At 39.7% G+C, this 21,465-nt stretch overlaps 1 protein-coding gene across 2 annotated transcripts in view; it reads left to right on the forward strand.

Moving 5' to 3' along the window:
- The first annotated feature begins 119 nt into the window (after positions 1-119).
- LOC139611858 (ras-specific guanine nucleotide-releasing factor RalGPS1-like) overlaps positions 120-21,465 on the forward strand; it is a 125,660-nt gene continuing 104,314 nt past the window's right edge. Inside the window, exons 1-3 of one of the 2 annotated variants that reach the window (XM_071466807.1) lie at positions 120-513; positions 6,461-6,600; positions 21,222-21,326. In XM_071466807.1, the coding sequence (XP_071322908.1) occupies positions 6,544-6,600; positions 21,222-21,326 (162 nt within the window). In that variant the 5' untranslated portion in view covers positions 120-513; positions 6,461-6,543. The remainder of the gene's footprint in view (positions 514-6,460; positions 6,601-21,221; positions 21,327-21,465) is intronic. The other variant, XM_071466806.1, reaches the window with a different exon arrangement.

Consider the following 21,465-nt stretch of genomic DNA (forward strand, 5'->3'; position numbering starts at 1 on the left):
CCTTCTGCATGCCACAGAGAAACTGTAGTGTACGAGCTCATAGGTAGCTCGTGAAGGCATCACAGATGCACCTGCGTCTGAAGGACGCTGGTTTAGAGCCGCTCTCTGATTGGCCAGTTGTCACGAGAGGCGGGCGCGCTGTGCGGGGCCGAGCGGGTGATTAGGCAGCACACCTGGCTGTCAGGGTGAGCGCGCCTACCTGTCACTTCCTGCTGTCGCTATTTATTCATTTTCGTGTCTTTTCTCGGCTGGAGATGGTCTGGCACGTCACTGCCATGGTTGTATGATTTCGTCTAATGTATCCCGCGCGGTTTGTGAATCCCGCGGACCAGACGTTACGACCTTGGCTTCATGTTCGGCTCAAAGGAGGAGTAACCTCCACAGACGCTGCGGGGAAAACACCGTTCGCTCTTAATCACCCACCGCAGCTGGACTGGATTTAATGTGGACTCATACTTTCTGTATCCAGAGCAGCAGCGGCGGCGGCAGCGGGGGACTCTGCCTGGAGGAGAGGTAAGCACCACAGAGGCGTTAGCACGCTGTGACCGTAGCTGCAGTGCTGATGCTCACAGCGGCAGCAGCAGGCCCGGCTCTGGGGCTCCATCGGGGCTCTAACAACCGCCGTGTCTCACGGAGCTGCTGTCGTGACAGGACGATGTTGGTGTGCGGACAGATGCTTTGTGATTCACGGACTCGGCTGATGTGTTTACGGCCGTCGTTTAGGCGCAGCTGTGTCTCTCTGCGACACTTGACGTGAATCTCAGGTGTCAAAACATGTTTGTGTGGCGCAGGGCCGGCTCCAGCTTTTATTGGGCCTTACGCAGAGTATGACCCTCCCACCCTCCACCCTCACTACACCGCCCCTGTGAGAGCTGCAACTGCAACATGTTAGCATACAGTGTTTTATATTATAAGTCCCGAAAGATCACATTAGTGACAGAGAATGTGAGAGTACAGATGATCTGTGAACAGCTGCATTATCACAGTTGTGGATTGACCACATATCCCTGATTTTTCTTTGCTGCAGCTAACTGTCCTTTACATTATGTAGCTGTCGGTTGATTATTTATTTTTAGATTAAACAGTCATCATTCTCTCTTTTTCTCTGTAAAATATTAGAAATTAGATATATGTCTATAAAAAAATGTTCCCACACAAAAGTTTTGAGTCCAGCACGTCCTCACACTGGAGAACAGGGTTGAACAATTACCTGAAATATTATTGAAAAAAGTACAATAACCAAATTGCAGGAGATGCAGTTTTTTGATTAAGGCAAAATACGTCACAACAAGCATTGTGGTGCTACAGAGATGCACCGGCCTAAAAATCATATTTTCCAGACATAAGGGAACCTGCTTGTTTGGTACAGACCCCAACAAAAATCACATCATTATTTTCATATATTTGTCCAGTGAAAATGAAAATGACCATTCCATCTTAAAGTGACTCATCACAATTGCAATATGTGTCAATATAATCTCGATATGATTTTTTTGAACATGTTCATCTCTACAGGAGAAGCTAGAACCATTTTTGCATTTTTGCTTGATGCATTAATTAAACACGTCAACATGACTGAGACATATCAGATAGATCACTGAGTAACGGTGTCTTTTATACAACCTGTTCAAGGTGGGAATGCTGTGCCCTTGTTCTGTAGGTATGAACACATAATGGGGGGCACTGTTGTTCCACCTTTATGCCGGCAGCTGTGGTAGAGCCGGATTGATGTCTGTGTAAAGGAGAGAGCTGGTACCGAGAGACTGACACTGATGCTGTTACACTTCACACCTCTGATTCCTGAACATACATACATATAACAAGGGGTTTTCTTAACTGGAATATAGAAGAGGTGAGGTGACAGTGAACACATGATGCACTCATGCACTTATTCACCTTGATTTTTATTACTTTCTACAAGTGTTTTAATCTCAGACACCATAAGACCCACAGACACCAAACGTGGCAGATAGATTCAAATTGTTAGTCACTACCCAAACCCCTTGTCCACTGACCACACTGCTGATATATTCTGAATTGCATCTAGGAACAACATAAATTCTCCCTGTGTTCTGTGGATGATTATGTATCATTGAGGAACGGGTCCACCCTCTTTGTCCATGTGATTTTCTGCCATTTTGATTTATGTCTGAAACATTTAAAAGTTTTCACAGCCTTCACTTTGGTTTTAATCTTCACCAGACTTCACACATGAAGAGTCTAGACTGCATTGTGAAAAGAAGAAACTGAAGTGAGTTTTTAAGACTTTCAGCAGTACAGGAATCAAAACTTAAAACAAGTCAAACACCAGAGACTTTGTTCTTTTTGCACCACATCACCACATGTGACAAAATTAGCATAATGTGTTAAAAAAAAACTTCACGGACTCCTTAAAACACTTTGCTGATCACAGTTGTGTGATTTCTCTTTCACCTCTGTATTCATTCCCTGTGGCCTCTTACTGAACCTCCCTGTCTTCTGACCTCACCATGACAGACTGATCACAGCACAATCGTTCATAATGGTTAGGTTTTTATAGGTCATTAGGTTATTGACACTCTTTGACTTAAATGCAATACTGTACTGACTGAGTGTCGAACTCGGTGTAATCTGATTGGTCCTGTTGATCCAGTGATCCAGACAAATGTTCTGTCATGTCCTGTCACAGCAAGGTGACAGGACATGATTCATATCCAGAATTGATCTTCCTGTTTCTGTCAACTGTTTGTTGTGACACAGTGTTGCAGTGTCTTTTTTGTTCTTGCACATATGTCAGACAGTGTGCCTGGATCCAGCTCACTGTCACTTACAGCTGTTTCTTTTTAATTATGACAAAGATACACACAGAATGGGACTTGTCAGTACTCTGGACTGGACAAACTATCTAAATGGAGTCTGACCTTCATTTCCATGCTTTGCTTACTGTACGTTGTACCTTGGTTTATGACAAATAACACTTTGAACTGTGGCAGCATTGTTTATACCTGAAACATTAAATACAGTAATATAATTCTAAATATTATTAAAAAAACCCTGAAATATTAAATATAATATTAAAATTACATATTATTAGAAAAACTGGTGAAACATAAAATTCAATAAAAATGCAATTTAAAAAAAAAAAAAAAAAAAAAAAAAAAAAAAAATATATATATATATATATATATATATTTATTTACCTACTATCTTATCATTATGAAGCCACCAAGCAAATCCCGCTTATATGAAAACCTACTTGGTAATAAACCTGATTGTGATTCTAATTCTGACTGTTTGAGAAATAAAATTTTGGATATCGCCCAAGATTCATTTAAATGCAGAACTTTCCGGCTTATCAGTTGACATATACACTGACACTGAAGCTAATATCCGCCAACTAAACAGGAACCACCATGACACTTATGAACTGAGACAGCAGCAAAAACACACAAAATCCCAATACTGTTTTCTCAAATGACTGTGATTTCTAATATTGATGTATACCCAGGTTTTTAACCCTGGTGCAAAACACATCATGTAAAGTAGAATATTTCAGTATATTAATGTTGAACAGTGAGTCTAGATCCTTCCTGCGGCTGACAAAATATAATGTACACAAGTCAGCTACACTGTAGGACTGTGTCCCAATTCCATATTAGATGCTAACTGTATAAAGTAGGTACAATGTATTAATATTTATAATACAATTATAAGTTGTATATACAATTTCAGCATTTAGGAAAAAAAGATTGACTTTTTTTTAAATTATTTTTTTTGGCCTTTATGCCTTCATTGATAGGGCAGTTGAGAGAAACAGGAAACGGGGAGGCAGAGAGAGGGGGAATGACACGCAGGAAAGGGCCGCTCAGAGTGGGATTCAAACCAGGGCCACCTGCAGCGAGGGCTATAGCCTCAACACATGGGGTGGGTGCTCTACCCACTGAGCTAAACACCACCCTGAAAGATTGGCTTTTTGACTGTTACAGGCAGGAACAGGCATATAATATGTAGTCTCTTTGCATTTATTTAATTTAATTTTTTCAGTATCTTGGTGTAAAGATCCACCACCTTTTCCAAATAATTAGGATTTTTTTTGCAGGTGTCAGTAATTTTTCAATTTCTTGCTTGTTCCTCCTGCATTGCATTGTGGGTAAGTAGTTTCCAGCAAAAGCTTGCTCACTGCCATTGTAAGGTCGACCCAAGATTACTTGAGCACAAACTTCAACAGTTAGCGGATTTGTCAAAAACAATACGTACTGTGTTATTAGATAAATACTAAATAGATAAATAAAATCATAATGACCCAAAAATGATGTAAAAAAGCTGTTTTTAGTAAAACAACATCAGTCTTCATCAAATACCAAAAATAAACGACCGCCCTCCCCACCACCCATTAAAATCTTTCTCCATTTGCTGTTTTACCAGCACCCGTCAGTTGTTTTCATGTTCCAGCTGTGAGAAGCTTTGTGCATTGCATCATGGGACATTGTGTCCATCAACAGCCTGCTCAGAAATGCATAGTGGTTGTTTGTGTGTTTTGTCACTTTAACAGTGTGAACACACAACCTGTGCACTGTGAACTGGATTCTGTGTAGGTTTAATGCAGTGGCTGGTAGATTAATGTTGGTGTGCACTGCCATCCAGTGGTCACATGTGTGTGTCAGTGTTGAGGGAACTCTGCTCTCATGTGTCTGTATTCATGTATTCTACTGTTTTTGCAGATATTATATGAATTTAAATATTGTAGGTGTCTGTGATCAGGAACATAAAAAATAATAGATTCATTATTATTGATTATATGTTCAAATTGAGGAAGTATCTACCCACAATGCTGATGTGTATGATGTAATAGTTTCAGTTTGTGACGCAGGCTGTGAAGCTGAGAAGAAGACATCATGATGACATCATCAGGGTTCATTTTTTTCAGACTGACACAGCAGACATTAGACATCAGGTTGGATGGTATCATGCTTGACTATGTGGTCCTGTACATGTGCAGGATATCAGCTGCACATTAGAGGGCGTCTCAGCACTGAAAACAGCCCCTCTGTTTGTGCTGCTGCTCATATCATGTCTGCCTTGTACTGTACAGGAAGTCCAGGTTTTGCACACTGTAACTCCTTGTTTGATTTTATCTGCTTCAGTATAACTGAGGCAGTCTAAATTTCTGTACTGGTGTCTAGACCTTGAAATAAAACAATATGCACCCTGTTTGCAGATCGTCATCATGATAAAGAAAAAAACAAAAATTTGACATATGTTCATGTTGGTGTCTCAAATCAGCCTGCTCTCATTCCTCAGTGAGTGGATGTGGATGTCTTTCTCTTTGTATCCTCACGACTGGGACTCTAGGCTAAACTGAAGCTTTAGATCATGTGACAAACTACATGCACATATTTCTTGGCCTCATCGTTGTTCTTCACATGTTATCTTGTCAGGCAGTCAGACTGACTCTGTTCTCTGTGTTAGAATGCATGCAGAGTCCCCTTGAGGCCCAGGGGTAAAGGCTACATCCACACTAATACATTTTAATTTTAAAACTGCGTTTTAAAGCTCCATACAATCTACAGGTGGATGTCCACGTGTTTCTGATTATAAAGTAGGTCTAGGTTCTATATTAATACTGTGAAAGTATGAAAGCCTCAGTCCACAGAAAAATGCACACAGCCTGTATTCAGACACTGAGCCTTAAAACCAGCCGTCAGGACTTCTGGAACTTTGTGATGTCACAACAAAGCCAAAGTTCACCGACCTGTTGCTGGAGCTTTTTGTTCTGAAAACCACAAATATATCAACAGTTCAAATAAAACACAAGAGAAATGAAAAATATGGGACCTTTTTTTAAAAAAAAGAAAAAAAAATCTGAAAGTGAAATAATCTCCACCAATATTATATTATATTATATTATATTTCTTACTGATGTAGCAGCGCAGTCAGAAAACATGTCACAGGATCTTGGGTGTAAATATTTGAGTCAACATAAACCTTACATTCAATTCAGTTCAATTCAAAGCCTTTATTGTCATTTCAAGGTGTACAACAAAACCTTCCAGTCTATATAAAGATATAAAAAAACCATAAGACTAAGAATATAGATATAAAATGAACAATAAATGGTTTAAGAATGGAGGATGTAAAAGCAGAATAAGTACATGTTATATTACACATAGGTACACTGCACATGATAATAAAGCACATAGGTATAAGTGCACGTGTACAGGATACCCTTTGAGTAATGAACTTATTATAGCCTGATTATTAGTCTAATAGCACTTGGATAAAAACTTTGTGTGCAAGTTTTCAAGGACCTGTTGCAGCAGGATGAAATACTTAATTTCGTCAAGTGCTAATACAAGCACATGAAGAAGAAATGTTCATAACTGTCAAACAGTGTGGAAAATCCGTTTTTATAACTGTAAAGCTAAGGAACGGAAAATGAAAACATGTGTTGGAAGTCAAAGACCATATCCTCTGTCCCCAGGTATGGATGAGAGGTTATGTGTGCCCCCCAGCTAAAGGCCCTCGTCGCCCTGACTTGTGCATCCCACCAGTCCCTCTGTGAGCATGTATCGCAGGAACGGGCTCTCGGATGGCACCAGCATCAACTCAGTCACCTCAGAGGTAAGACAAGCTCCATTGGCTCAGTGCTGTCGTTTGTGATAAACATACTATATTTAAAGTCTCGTGCTGTGTCTTAGTTCGTTTACTTCCAGACTCACACTTGCTGTTTTGAGAGCATAAGTGCGTTCACATTGATAAGTGTGGCAACATGGAGTATAAGTACTCATGTGAGTCACTCAAAATGGGCCGATTAAGTGTAAAATGATGGACACTTCTTACCCTCAACGGTCGCCATCTTTACTATGTAGCAGAAGGGGAGGCAGTGTTTGATTTGGGACAACGCTGTCCTGTTGATATTCATGTACTAAGCCAGTGAGTATACTGTGTACACAATGTATGTGTGAGTGTAGTGACTGAAGTATCTGATTGGACACACCGCATCAGTGTTCCGTGGTGAGCTGTCCTGAAGCCTAGTGTGCAAAGGCTGAATCAAGATGAGGGGACTTCACCGGGATTTAACAGGCATCTTCCTGGGAAGTCTGTTAGTGCTCAAGCAGATTCTCCTCCTAACAAAGTCTGGTTGGGCTGCAGACTTCACCAGACTTCACTTGGAAAATGGTAAAAAGAAAAATATGATTATAATACTAATGTCTAAATATACTAATATCTGTTTGTCTCCATGGAATCACTTGAAGCCCTGTCTCATAGAGCATTTCTTCCCCTAAACACACTGACTTGAGACTTGAATCATTATGAGACTTGCTTGCATGTGTGACTTACTCCCACCTCTGATCTAAGGAAAAGCAATATTCCAGCTTTTGTCCAAAAGTCTGGAGGAGCAGCAGCTTCTTTTGGACCAAGCTGTGTGCTGTTGTGTTTTTATTGAGCAGCTAACGTCCTGACATGTTATCCTTGTTGCTGAATAGTCGACAGCCTGACATTGTGTCATATTCAGGAACAACATTGGGCTTCTGTACAGCAGGTTAATGTTACTGTGAGTAATTCGAACAGAAGGCAACGTCATGATGTGCCTGTTCCTGTTCTAGCTGCAGTGCTGTTCATCCTTTACAGTCACTGCTGTAGAGTTCAGCTGTTTCTGTTGTGATGTTAGAATCAAACCAAACTGAACTGGATGCTGAACTGAAGCTGGGTTTTTTTTTCCAATGGAACATAGTGAATGACTCATTAGCAGTTAATTAATGGTCAGGCATTTGTAGTTGGTTCTGTTTAGACGTTTTAGACGTGTTTCTGTCATTCCAGGCAGGTGAAGGGTCCCATCTCTGCAGCTACCACAACATAGTTGATAACTGCCACATGGCCCTGATATGTTTTTCCCCAAGGGCCGAAATGATTAAATTAATTTTTTTTAAGCAAGCGTTGCCAAATGTGCTCTGGTTCCAAGATCTGCCGTCATCCTCTTACATATATCTACAGTCAACATCTTTGGCTGTTTGGTCAAAACAAAGACATCTGAAGATGTTAAAGATTTTTCCCCTGGGAGTTGGTTTTAGGTATTTTTGACAAAATCTTGACATTTATCAAATATCATCATTAATCAAATAATAGCAAAAATAACCATAAGTAATTATGGCCAATATTGATAATGATTCCAATTAATGATTCCACTGACACTTGACTCTGCGAGTCTAGAGGCAGACCACAGGCACATTCATAGATGAACCATTAAATAAAGATGGACATAGCCTTCGTAACATCATCCACAGGTTTCTGAAGAGTGTCTCTGAAGCTCAGAGTGAGCTGCTCTGCTGTCACCGTCTTGGCAGTGCCTGACTCTGCCCCTAATCCCAGCTAATCCATAAATGGACAAAGAGGTGGAGCAAGTGTGGAGCCACTGTGAATTTGGACATTTTAACGTGGGAGTCTCACACAATTGACTCACTGGTGGAGCCAGAGCACTCGTGGTCATCAGAGGAACTGCAGTTTGTAGCCCTTCAGTTTTAGCTTAATTTTTCAGCCCCGGGTTTTGATTCTTGAGGTGAACCCTTACATTTTAATTACAATACAGCTGTAGCTGAGAGAATTAAGATATAAATAAGACATAATTGATGAAAAATTAAAATGTATCTCATTATTTTTTCTTTTTGTATATTCTGTCAGTTTTTATTTCAAAATCAAATTTTTAAACATCTGTGGTTTAATCTAAAGTATCATAAGGAAATAATATTTGTTTTCATGATGGTACTGTTCAACTCAGAGAAATCTAATGTGATTGGTCGGAATAACCCTGTTAAAAAAAACCCTGTTTAACCCTGTTAAAAGGTGGAACAAAACAACATTCTAGACCTATGAGATAAATTTGAAAGTTTATTGGATAATTTTATTGTTTTACTGTAGAAATTGCAGGAAAATAGTCAGACTATTTCCTTTTGCTGCATGAATGTGTGTGAAAATTGGCGTTGCCCCAAACCAAAACAAAAGTAGAGAGAAATTCACCCTGAAAAAACGTTTTTCTTAAGAGACAGGGTCACCCCCTATCCACAGACCTGACACAGAAATGCACAATGAATAACTTGCGTGTCGAGAACACACAGCACAGCATGCTGCCAATTAGGGTGAATTATGTCCATAGAGTCCGCTACAATATATTATATTATATTTATTTCATTATTCCATCCTTTTGGATGAAATTAGCTTTATGTTTGGTTTTCAGACAAAAACAGAAATGTTCTTCTCACATGCATTAGCATCACAATCAATCAGTGATATAGATATTCAATAAATTCAATAGAATTCAATAAATCAAAGGGTTTGATGGTTCTTACTCCTGGATATAAGCTACATTAATGTTAGATATCTGAATTATATCTAGACATAGTTAATTGTGTATGTATTAAATGAGCTGGGTATTACTAATTTTTATAAATCTGTCAATGAAAAACAGTAGCTAATTACCATGTAATTATTGGTACAAAAGGCAATTGGCTGTAGTTAATACAATGACCTTCTCCTAATAGTATTGTGTATAGATCACAGTGTTGGTGTCTCCACATTATGGCCTGACGATCATGTCAGATGATACAGACGATATGTAAGGGATATCCATGTTAATATTTAAGGTAATCTGACCTGTGGTTGAGCACAATTCTGTACTTATCCGGGTAAAAAAGCAGCATATTTTCCATGTGTACATCATCATCTAACAATGACTTGAGCATGTGTCATCTTGTACATCTATTGTTCTCATTTTTCCAAGTAATATTTTAATAAAAAAAAAGGCTTTCCATTTGGTTTTGTTGATTAAAATGTCATAGCTGTGCCTCAGTAACTCTGGAAGGATGAAAGGTCAGATTCAGATCAGGCTAAATAAACAGACTCAGGGAAACATCAGAGCATTTATGCTGTATTATCATAATTTGAAATGGGTAATATGCCCGGAACATAGCATCTGTTTTTACTTGGTGGAAGCACTGATTCACTATAATAACACAGCGAATCACATAATGAAAGTCATTTTATTTTCAAGTGTGTGCTGATGTGGTTTATCCACATTTAAAATGCTCAGTATTTGCATTTTGGGTCATAATGTATGTGCAGTGATGAGTCCTCCAGTCTCCCCTTCTTTTCCTCCTGTCTGTATGTGACATTATTAAAGATAATAATGAGTGTGTCTCACCTGGGGCCTCACGTAGAAATGTTTCATACGCACAAAAATGTTGGTACGCCATCTTTCACACTCATGGTCTGATATATCAAGATTAAAATGAATATAGGAGGTAGTATTCCTCCAGGCCACCTTCATGTCTGGCATACGCACGTTTCTAATGGTTTCAGTCTACTGGTGACAGTTAGAGGTGATGCAGTGAAACTATGGACATTAGGAACTGGGGTGGGTGGCTTCTTGATAAGTAGTTAATTCATAAGTTGAATAAATTTAAAATCATTCCTCTGATGCACGCGGGAGTGCATACATCATTAATGGCTACAGACCTGCTATTTTTTTTTCTATTAAACTGGAGAACCAAGCACTCGTTTGTTTGTGTGAGTCGATTCTTCTCATTCATAAGTACTCCACCTTTAACCGAAATCATATTTAACGGTGCAGAAAAATGTCTTTAGATTGCAGCCACCTGAAATGAAATGAAAATTCCTGCACAGGTTCACACTGGAAGAAAATATGCTCTACAGTCTCACTATCCCTCTCACAAAATCCACGTGTTGTTGTTCAAATTTAATTTTACATGGAGGAAGTGACTGGATGGATAGATGTCATTCAAACTTTTAAACATTATTTCTTTGGTCTTAGGCAGGACTCGATAGGATAAATAACGTTATTTTTCTTTGCCTCTTCATCACTGTATTCTTGGTTACATCTTGAATTCCTCTCATCCATCAAATGGGTTACAGCCCATAGAATCCATGTTCCCAGAAACAACATTTTCCTGTTAGTCAGAATATACCTGTTGTTCCACAAAGGTGTATTACGTGGTATAAAAGTATGCATATATAATACGTTCCAATAAAGGAGAATTTCCTATTGGAAATCTGATTTAGTTTTTCAGTTTTACAGGCAGTTTGCATAGACCAACCAAAAAGAGTTTTTGTGCAGAATAAAGGTCTTCAGCCAATTCAATTTTAGAACTCCATTCATAACAGAGAAATCTATTCAAACCACCCTCTGCGACAGACTTCACAATGTCAGCTTTCATAATGTAATGACATTTATTTTTCGGAGTAGAATTGAAATTTATATTATTTATTAATCAAGTCATTTCATCTGAAATTTCTAGTCAAAAGGTGGGATGAATAGCTCTTGACAGAATTTCCGTCTTGCATAGTAAGACCCTTCTGAATATAGTGGTGTCTCTCTGTGAACATGAGTTCAAAATTGTTTTACATTTATCAATATTCTTATGAATGTTTTCTATCTCCTTCATTTCTTTATTTCTGGTGACAGTGACCAAGAACTTGAATTCTGATTTAACCTTTATGTTTCAAATGGAATGTTCTGTTTGATCACCTAAGGCAAATCATTTCCGTCCAAAACCAAATTGCTTCAACAATTCTAAAATAAAATGATGTTCCACTGCATCAGTGGAGGCTTTATACAAATACAAAAATATAAAAAAAATGTATTACTGTAATCAATCAAATCTAGAACCAATGTTGTTGTGAATGGATCATCTACAAAGAAAACAACATTGAGTTTCATTTACTGTCTTGGTCAGGACTTTTTTCTATTCTAGCTGCAATACATCCCAAGAACAATTTATAATCAGTGTTGAGTAATGTAATTGTTCTTACATTGACTAGTAACCTTTTATCTTTGCCATGCTTGGGAATATGTGTGATTACACCTAGCTTCATGCTTGGCATTAGTTCATTTTTCTCTATGCATTCTTGCATTGCCTTGACCAATACATTTCTGACATCTTTCCAAAAGAATTTATAAAAATCAGCTGTGAATCCATCAGAGCCAGGGGATTTGTTTAATGATAATTTTAAGATAATGCTGTCCAATTCTTCTACTCTTAGATCTGACTCACAAATTTCTTTGAAAGCGAAGCGAAGTATGCAGATGTATAAAGCTTACTATAAAATGTGAAAATGTACTTTTCAATAATTCTAACCTAATTACATTCTCATCCATTTATCAATAATGGGTTAGTCACTGTCTTATTTTTTTTATTTTCTCTCCTCCAGATTGCTGAATATGAAGTATTCTGTTCTCCCTCCTCTATTCTTTTTGCTCTTGATCTCACAAATGCACCCTGGGCCCTTTTGAGATAAGTGCAATCCAACAGAGCGCACACACAGATGCAGTGGAGAGAGAGTGACTGATATGAGGAGTGAGATAAAGCGTTGGTGCTCCTGTAGAAGTGCTGGGGCCTTTCGATCCAGCGTTTGCGTGTTTTTAAAACTTAATTTTGAAGCTGCGCTCAACTCTTTCATCCCAGTGCACAGAGTAGCCATGGTGTTTCTTGTTTGACAGTATAGTGCTGGACAGGTGACAGGTCTGTCTATTTTGACTGTGTCTGAAATATTGTGTATAACCAGAGAAACTACATAGACACAACGCTTTTTGTTTTGAAATCACTCTTTTATTTTATGTGTCCTTTTTTGACGTGTTGCTTGTACACTAGGCAAGTCCAATAAATGTGTAGTGTTTTCAAAGTCAATGAGTAATTGTGTTCAATAATGGTGATCTTAATGTCAATCAAAATAATCCTTATTATGCTTTTTGCCACAATTGAGCAGCCCAACAATATCATTAGTCTTTCTTTGTCCTCACTAATAAATTCTGGTTTTCCACAAAACTGTCTGATACCAAGAAACAAGCTGGTTCTTCTTTTATTTTTTCCTTACCAATTTTCTTACCTCCAAATTCCCATTTATTACAGAAATTGTCAATTCTATCAGTACTTTCAATTTCAGTTATGATTTCTCTTATCTTTGTGCAGAATCCCTCTTTAAAAAAAAAAAAATCAAATTAGAGTTAAGTTTCCACATTTTATGAACAGAATTTTATTTTATTTCTATTATACAATGATCTGTTAAAAGGGCTTCGGAAATGGAGGAGTCTGGGACAAGCCTCAAGACTGAATCAGCAGCAAGAAGACAATCAGTTCTGGATTTGCGGGCACTAATAGGTTTATACCAGGACTATTGTTTTTTTTCCCTGGATTTAAACTTCTCCATACATCTACCACTCAATTCCTACTAATTAATTCTTCAATTGTATCATTATAATTATGAACTTTAAATTTTGAGGACCATCTATTTTCCCATTCATCTGGTATCATGTTCCAGTCATCTACCATTAAATTAAAGTTTGTAAGATAGTGTGATCCAAGCTCTGATATTATTGTAACATTTGTTTGCTTTGTGCAATAGTTCTATGTCCACACACATTAATTAATATGAAGAAATGACTTTCAACTTTCAAGACAGCCATTAACCAGTTACCTTCGTCATCTGTCCTGTGTGTGATAATATCACCTGGAAGTCTGTTGAAACGGATTGTGACACCAGCAGATCTGTTGGTTCTATGACTAAATAAAATTTGATCATCGCACTGGTTAGTCCAAAAGTTCACATCCAGATTGGAATGAGTTTCTTGTAATAAAAGACAGTGTGATTGTCACCCTTTGCAAAATAAAAGTAAAGCCTTTCTTTTTGTCAGGTCTTTAAGACTTACATTTAACAAAGCAAGCAAAAGTTTACAAGTGAAATTAGAATAAGAGTCCAACAACAATAAAAGTGCAATTAGTTTTACGCTGATAACAATAATTAAAAAGCCCCATGTTCTTATGTTACACTCCTTTTCATAGACTGACTGTAGATCAAACCTTCACCCCATTTGTCTAATTTGCCGACCATCTATGTAACCACGTGGTCCTCGGTAGTAGGCTTGTTTCCCAGCTTGATGAGTGTCTTTGATCTGTGGCCACAGGTTTTTCCTTGCCTTTCTATCCTCCAGTGGCTGCATCTCGGTGAAGCAAATGCCTCTCTCCCAGCACACAGGTGACCGTCATATTCCCTCCTTGACAAGGCTCTGGGCAAATAATAGGACTACATGTTCCTTTTGTCTACCTTTTGGCCAACTTAGTGCACAATGTCTATGGCTTCTTCATGGTGGCGCACTTCCATGTCAGGGGTGAACTTGTTTCACAATCTCTCATCTCTGCCCTGATGTTTTGTCACTCTTCTCTGACAAACCTTTAAGTTTCAGGGCAGGGGGTAGGCCAACCCTGGAAAGGAAAAGGGCTGTAATTCAGTCATTCACTTGCCTTCAGCATCAAAAGCCAGGGTGTCAATATATTCTGGAAAAGGTTACCAGGTTTTCTGGAAAGGCTGCAGTGAACCTTTCAGGGAGAACCTCATTTTCTCAAGTCTAATGCACTGCAGGATTTCTTGAATCCATGTATTATGGGTAGGTTGGGATGAGTGAGACCATTTAAGAAGAATAAGCTTTCTAGCAAGCTTTGGGCCAGTTGGGGACAGGAAGTAGGCCAAAGAGGGCTATAAGGGGATCTGGGCCTACCATTTTACAGAGGACCTTACTGAGTGTATTGAAAATAGCATACCAAAATTCTAGTAGCCGGGTGCATGACCAGAACATTTGCAAATAATCAGCAGGTGAGTGTTTGCATCTGTTATATGCGTCAGCTCTATCAGGATACATCCTGGCAAGTCATGCGCTGGTGAAGTGGAAGATCTTACATTGCAGGAGTTTGTGTCTCGCATATACAGAGGAGGTGTGAACAAGCCTAAGCATATGTTCCCATTGTTTGTCTAAAATAGTAATGCTGAGGTCCTGGCCCCAGACTGCCCTCAGAGAGTCCAGGGAAGTCAGGTGTAGCTCAAAGATGTGCTCTATGTGTTGTACTCAATGAAAGGAGGGAATTCATCAGAGTTTTGGGAGGGCGATTGGAAAAATTAGGGAACTGAGTCTGCACAAAGTGTCAAATCTGGAAGAAACAGAATAGCTGGGAGTTTGGGAAACAAAATTTTTTTGATAAATCCACAAATGATGGAAAAAGGGTTAGGGTTAAATGCCATCAACCTAAAGGTTGTCGATGGTTAGTAGACCTTTAGTTGACAAAGACCGAAAGTCTGGGTCAGAGCAGGATGGTGAGAATGTAATGTTAATGTAAACAGGAGCTAGCTTTGGTGGGGTTTGTAGACCAAAATGTCTCATAAATTGGTTCCAAATTTTCAAAGTATCTGTTATAATTGGTTATAACACTTATCTACTTAAGTAGGAGAGGTAACTGGGAGCAAACCATAGACCACAAGGAAATGTGACAGGAGGCTAGATCCATCTAGGCCCAAAAAGGGCAGTCCTCCTGGGTGATCTTGACATTCCAGAAAAGGATTTTACTAATGTTACATGCCCAATAATATATGCGTTATAGGCAGTACCAAACCTCCCTCTAATTTGGGGAATTGCAGGATTGATTTCCTAATACGAGCTCACTTGTTGCTCCATAAGATAGAGTTTGTTAATTGGTCAAGAGCGAAAAGAAAGATTTATGAATGAATATGGGTATATATTGAAAAACATAAAGAAATTGAGAAAGAATCACCGTTTTTATAAGATTAAGATGCCCCAATAATGAGAGGGGGATGGAGGACAACCTAGCTAGGTCTGCTGTACATCGCTCCAATAAGAAATGAACAGTTTTAGCAAGTAGTTGTGTAAAAGATTTTGTAATAAAAATGCCAAGTACCTAAATCCCTCTGTCACTTTCCTAAAAGGAAAAAGAGTCGTGGCAAACGCCTCTGCGGAAGGGTTGAAAGGGAGATACTCGCTTTTGTGTAAATTGATATTGTAGCCAGATAACACCTTAAATTGTTATAACATAGTCATTATTATAGGAAGGGAGGATGTTGGGTCGGCATCATAGAGCAGAAGGTTGTCTGCATATAAAGAAAGTTTATAAGATAGGCCAAAGTGTGAAATTCCCTCTTGCTGCCATTCATATGGCTAAAGGTTTGATGGCAAGGACAAACAATGACGGTGACAGAGGACAATCCTGACAAGTACGACGAAATGACGAGTGTCAGACTTGGTGCCATTAATATTAACAGTAGCTACTGGAGATGTGTAAAGAAGCTAAATCCATGATATAAATTCGGGGCTAAAACTTAATTTTTTCAAGACATAGAACAAGTACATCCACTCCACCCGGTTGAATACCTTTTTGGCATCTAAAGAGAGTATGATTTCAGCAGTGCTATAATTCGGTGGAGAGAAAAGAATGTTGAATAGCCTTCTGGTATTGTAAAAGCATTGTCTTCCGGGAATAAAGCCAGTCCGGTCAGGGTCAATAAGACCTTCTGGAGGCGACATGACAGCACTTTAATTAGAATCTTACAGTCAACGTTTAGAAGGGAAATGGGCCTATAACTAGCACAGTGAAGTGGGTCCTTGTCTTTCTTTAGCAGTAGAGTTCTGACATAGAAGGTGGCCATCACCCTCTCACAAATGCATCATTGAAAACCAAAATCGGAGCTAAGACATTGGGGAAGGCTTTAAAAAATTCTGCCGAATAGCCGTCTGGTCCAGGTGCTTTGGAACTTTGTAAAGATTTAATTGCTGCATTTACCTCTGCAACTGTTGTGGGGGCTCCCAAGTCATGAGAAAGGTTTCTGTCAACCTGAGCGTATATTAAATGATCAAAGGGATTTGGATCTGGCCAGTCAAGCAGGGAGATCTCAGAAGAGTAGAGTGCCAAATAATAACGTGCAAAGATATTACTAATTTCCTGGGGATCAGTGATCACCTCGGCTGCCGGAGACATTGCTCTGGGGATCAGCGAGACGCAGATACCGCTTGTGCCTGGTATGACAGAAGTTTGACACCATGTTCAAAGAAATGCTGCTTAGTTTGCAACAGCTGTCTCGCAGTTTTGCCCGTGGTTCACAAAACATATTGGGACTGGAGCTGAAGTTGCCTTTTATATAAAATGGCAGAGGGATTCGTGGAATATTGACAGTCCAATGACCTAATTTCATCTGACAATTCTCTCAGCTTGGAGTGTTCCAATTTCTTAAAATGGGAGACAAAGGAAATAATCTGCCCTCGCAGGTAGGCCTTAAAGGCTTCCCAAAGAATGTCACTGCTGACATCCAATGTATCATTAACCTGAAAGTAAAAGTGGATTTGTGCCGCAAAAAATCTTTGAATTTAGGTTTGTTGCAATAGTTGTGAGGTAAATCTCCAATTAGTATGAGTATGTCCACAGATGTGGGGGCATGGTCAGAGATAACTATGCTATGATAGTCACAAGCAGCAGTATTACATAGCAACCTACCCAGTAGGGAAAAGTGTATGCACGAGTAGGTATGGTGCACATATGAAAAGAATTTTCCTTCTTTTCACTTCTTTTTACTTAGTGGACGGGAACTTGTCTCTCCAAGGATCTGATGAACCTAAGTTGTCTGCTTGAAATTTTAAGACAGCAGCTGATTTCGTGACAGCAGTATGCTTAGTGGATGGTCTATCAAGTCAAGTGTCCTGGACTTGGTTAAAATCACCCCCAATAATGACGAGATGGTCTGTAAGATTAGGAAATGAAGAGAAAAATTTGGATATAAATTTGTCATTGTCCCACGTAGGAGCATACACTGAGGCCAGGACCATAGGAGAATCTCCAATTTGCCTGAAACCATGACCGACCTTTTGGGTCCAATGCAGTGGCGGCTGGTTCAAAAGCCAGGTCTCTGTGTATGATAATTGCGGCACCCCTTGTCCTCTTTGAGAACTTTGAATGAAATAAGTGGCCCATCCATGATCTTTTGATACAAGAAATTTTGGATGTGCACAGGTATGTTTTCTGTTTGAAACAGTGGTCTCCCTTAAGATGCCGTAAGTGTGAAATTACCTTGTTGGTCTTGACAACATTGTTCATCCCTTTAATGTTCCAAGAGAGGAAACGAATATGCCAACCAGTCATTCGTACTTAGTAGCAGTGGATACCTGGGCTGCAATGAAAGGGCAAAGAGGAGAAAGGGGGGAAAAGAAAGGGGATTCACACATTCAACACAAAAATACCCCTCAGGGAAAAGTTTTTTGTATCTTACCGGATACCATCCCATAGATCTTCCGGGTCCACCCATCTCAATAAACCTTCCATTACTGTAGAAAAGTCGAAAACCCCTAGTATAATGTGCAGTACCACTTGAACCAGCAATAGGGAACCAAATCAACATCCTAGAATCTAGGCACCAGGTGTTATGGTAATAAAAATTTATTAAAGAACTACATTGATGCACGGAGGCCAATTAAAAACTGCTGTACTGCGATTAAGGGAGCAATAAAAGTGGCCTTCTTTAGGTTAGTTTCGTATCTTGAACATCAGGAGTTGTGGGTTTGTTTACAGGCCCAAAACGGCCAGAAAGAAAGAACTTTCTTTGTAAACATGCCAGTCTATTGTTGTGCTTAGACATGAAGGCTATTCAATGCAAGAAATTGCAAGGAAACTTAAAATATCTTACCATGCTGTGAACTGCTGATAAAACGGCCTGACTGATTATATTGTAACCATAACATTAACATACTAACCGTATGGTAGAATTGGGGCAGAAATTATGGCCCTAGTCATACTAAGTACTGCCGGACTAAGTATACTATTTTATTTGAGTATAGACTCAAATAAAATGTTGAATTTTAAAGTTACAATTATGTAGCTACCAAGGCTAAACGGTTAGGGTGAACTCGCCAGATTTTTAGGCATGTTACTTTTTTTTAGGCAGACACTTTTTAGTGTGGTCCACCGATGAAAATCATAGATTCTCTCCATTCTACGTCGTTATCTGTAGCCTGGCTGGGTATAAGAGCACGGGCTTAAGACCAAGTTTATACAGTTGTTACATAACCTTGAGGTAGGCCGCCTGTTGCTCCGTAACTTCGGGGGTGTAGTCCTTGTGGGAGACGATCAGTTTACCCAGATACTGCAGCTCTGCTCTTCTCTTCCAAGCCTTGCAGATAACTTTTTCCTTGGTCTTGAAGTGGTGTGAACGGGCAATGACAGGCCTCAGTCATTTGCCCTGCCTTAGTTTTGCAGCTAGCAACCTGTGAGCACAGTCCAAGTTCTTCGCCTAGGAGCTGCCAAAAAAAGTGGTTGGCTGTGGGCCTTCAATTACTCTGGCAGCCCTATGATGTGGATGTTATTGCGACGGCTACGAGCTTTTAAGTGACATGAGGTGGTCGCTTACCGAGTCTATATTAGATTCCAGTGAGGAGATGTGCTACCCATGACGGGTCAGAGTGGACTGCACTAAGACAAGTTTTGACTCAAGTGTGGAGATCATCTTGAGTTCCTCTGACAAAGCAGCTTTGTGGCTTTCCATCAAATTGTTTAATCCAGCCATGCTAAAATCATTGCTAGTTATGCTGTCCTCTTGGACTGTTTTGCTGGTTTTGCAGCCATTCCGACGAGATATTAAATGTTACTGTAATGGATACAGGCAATGCTGTTTAGTGGAAAAGGGGAGTTCAAAAGTAGAACTTGTAAAAGTTTGAGAGCGGGGAGTACCCGTGTCTACTCTCCATCTGCCATCACCGGAAGTCTATGATTCATTTTTGATAGGAAATGTCTCTAAAACACATCTGTCTCCAAATGCAGCTGCTAAAATGGTGTGTGTATGTATGTGTATATATATATATATATATATATATATATACACATATACACATATACACATATATACATATATACATACACATATACACATATATACATATACACACTTCAGATTCAGCCTAGACATAGAGACTATAATGGAAAGTGTGAGTTTTGTGCAATATTGCTGGTATGATGTCAAAATGACACCAACATGTCTTTTCTGTCTACTAGTTACTGGGGACAGAAGTTGAGAATTAGCAATAGCTATAAACTGTTTGTGCAGCTCATTAGTTTCATGATCCAAAAATATTTTGGCTTCAAGACGTGCATGTCAAGTGTGAAAAATAGGTGAGTCACCAAACTTCTAGATTTCGCAACGCAGCCACGATGCCTGTGAGACGCAGTCTCTAGCAGGCCATGTGTCCGCTCTAATCCGCTGAAGCGAAAACCAAGATGTTCTCCAGTGGCCACGCATTCATGACACATCCAGTGTGTCTCTGGCCTGAGACATTTATTTTCAATAAAGATGTTGGGGAAAAAGAGATGATGAGATCCAGAAGTGGCCAATGGTATGCCATCTGTGCAAAAGCGGCTTATGCCAATCCCCTCAGTGGCATATGCCGATCTCTCCCGTTTTCCAACTGCGGGTGCTGCTTGACAGCGGTCGGTCACTGTCAGTCTGTCACTGATAAGTTTGTCTCGTCTTTTCTGTTGTTGGGACGTGTAATGATTCTGAAATGACAGTAAAATAATTTCTTATGCTGTTACTGACTCTAACTGAGTGCAGGTACAGTAGCCTTTGGCCGCGTTCAGACTGCAGGCGAATCTGATTCAAATTAGATTCCTACTCAAATCCAATTTTTAGGGCTGACTGTCCACACTGTTTTTAGCAAGTGTCCAAATTGGTTATGGCTCTGTTCAGACTGTGCCACATTATTGACTGATCTGACAGGTTGCTGTAGTAATGGAGCGTCTGACGTCATAAAATTGCGACAGCAACAACAACAACAACAACAACAAACATGATGGAGGCAGGTCACCTCCGCTGCTGACAGGAAGAGACTGAACAGGCTGATCAGGAAGACCAGTTCTGTTCTGGGATGTCCCCTTGACCCAGTGGGGGTAGTGGGCGACAGGAGAATGGTGGCTAAGCTATCGAGAGAACATCTCCCACCCCATGCAGGACGCTCTGACAGCACTGAGCAGCTCTCCCAGTGTCAAGTTGCTGCACCCACACTGTGTGAAGGAGAGATACTGCAGATCTGGCCTTCCAGCTGCTGTCAGACTGTACAACAAACTGCACTCTATAGACCACACTCACACCAAAGACTGACGACTCACCATGCGCCATAACTTCACACACCAACCGTGCAATTTCCATTATCTGCTGCTATTGTTATATATTTTGTAAATATCTAATTGTACATATTATATTATCTGTCTTTTTCTTAAGTATTTGATACTGACATTTGCAGGTTTGTTTTCTCCTCTACTGTCCACTTTGCTGCTGTGATACAGCAAATGTCCCCACTGTTGGACTAATAAAGGCTGTCTTAATCTTAATGGCAGTTGAATGTGTGTGTGTCTCAGGCCAGCAGCAGCTCTGACTCTCTGGATGGACCCTGTGTGGACTACGCCAAGAGCTACGATGCAGTCGTCTTTGATGTGCTGAAGGTGACGCCTGAGGAATTTGCTGTGAGTACGCTTCAAATGTTTGTGCAGTGTATCGGACAGATCAGATCTCACCTGAAAGTTACTGCTACCTGATTATACTACTTATATGGCAAAGGTTCAGAGGGGGCTTGAGGTTGGCTCAGTGATAAAGCTCCTAGAT

Source organism: Trachinotus anak, unplaced genomic scaffold (assembly GCF_046630095.1).
Source record: "Trachinotus anak isolate AG129_WGS33_773 ecotype Australia unplaced genomic scaffold, CSIRO_AGI_Tana_v1 ptg000028l, whole genome shotgun sequence".
Taxonomy (NCBI): domain Eukaryota; kingdom Metazoa; phylum Chordata; class Actinopteri; order Carangiformes; family Carangidae; genus Trachinotus; species Trachinotus anak.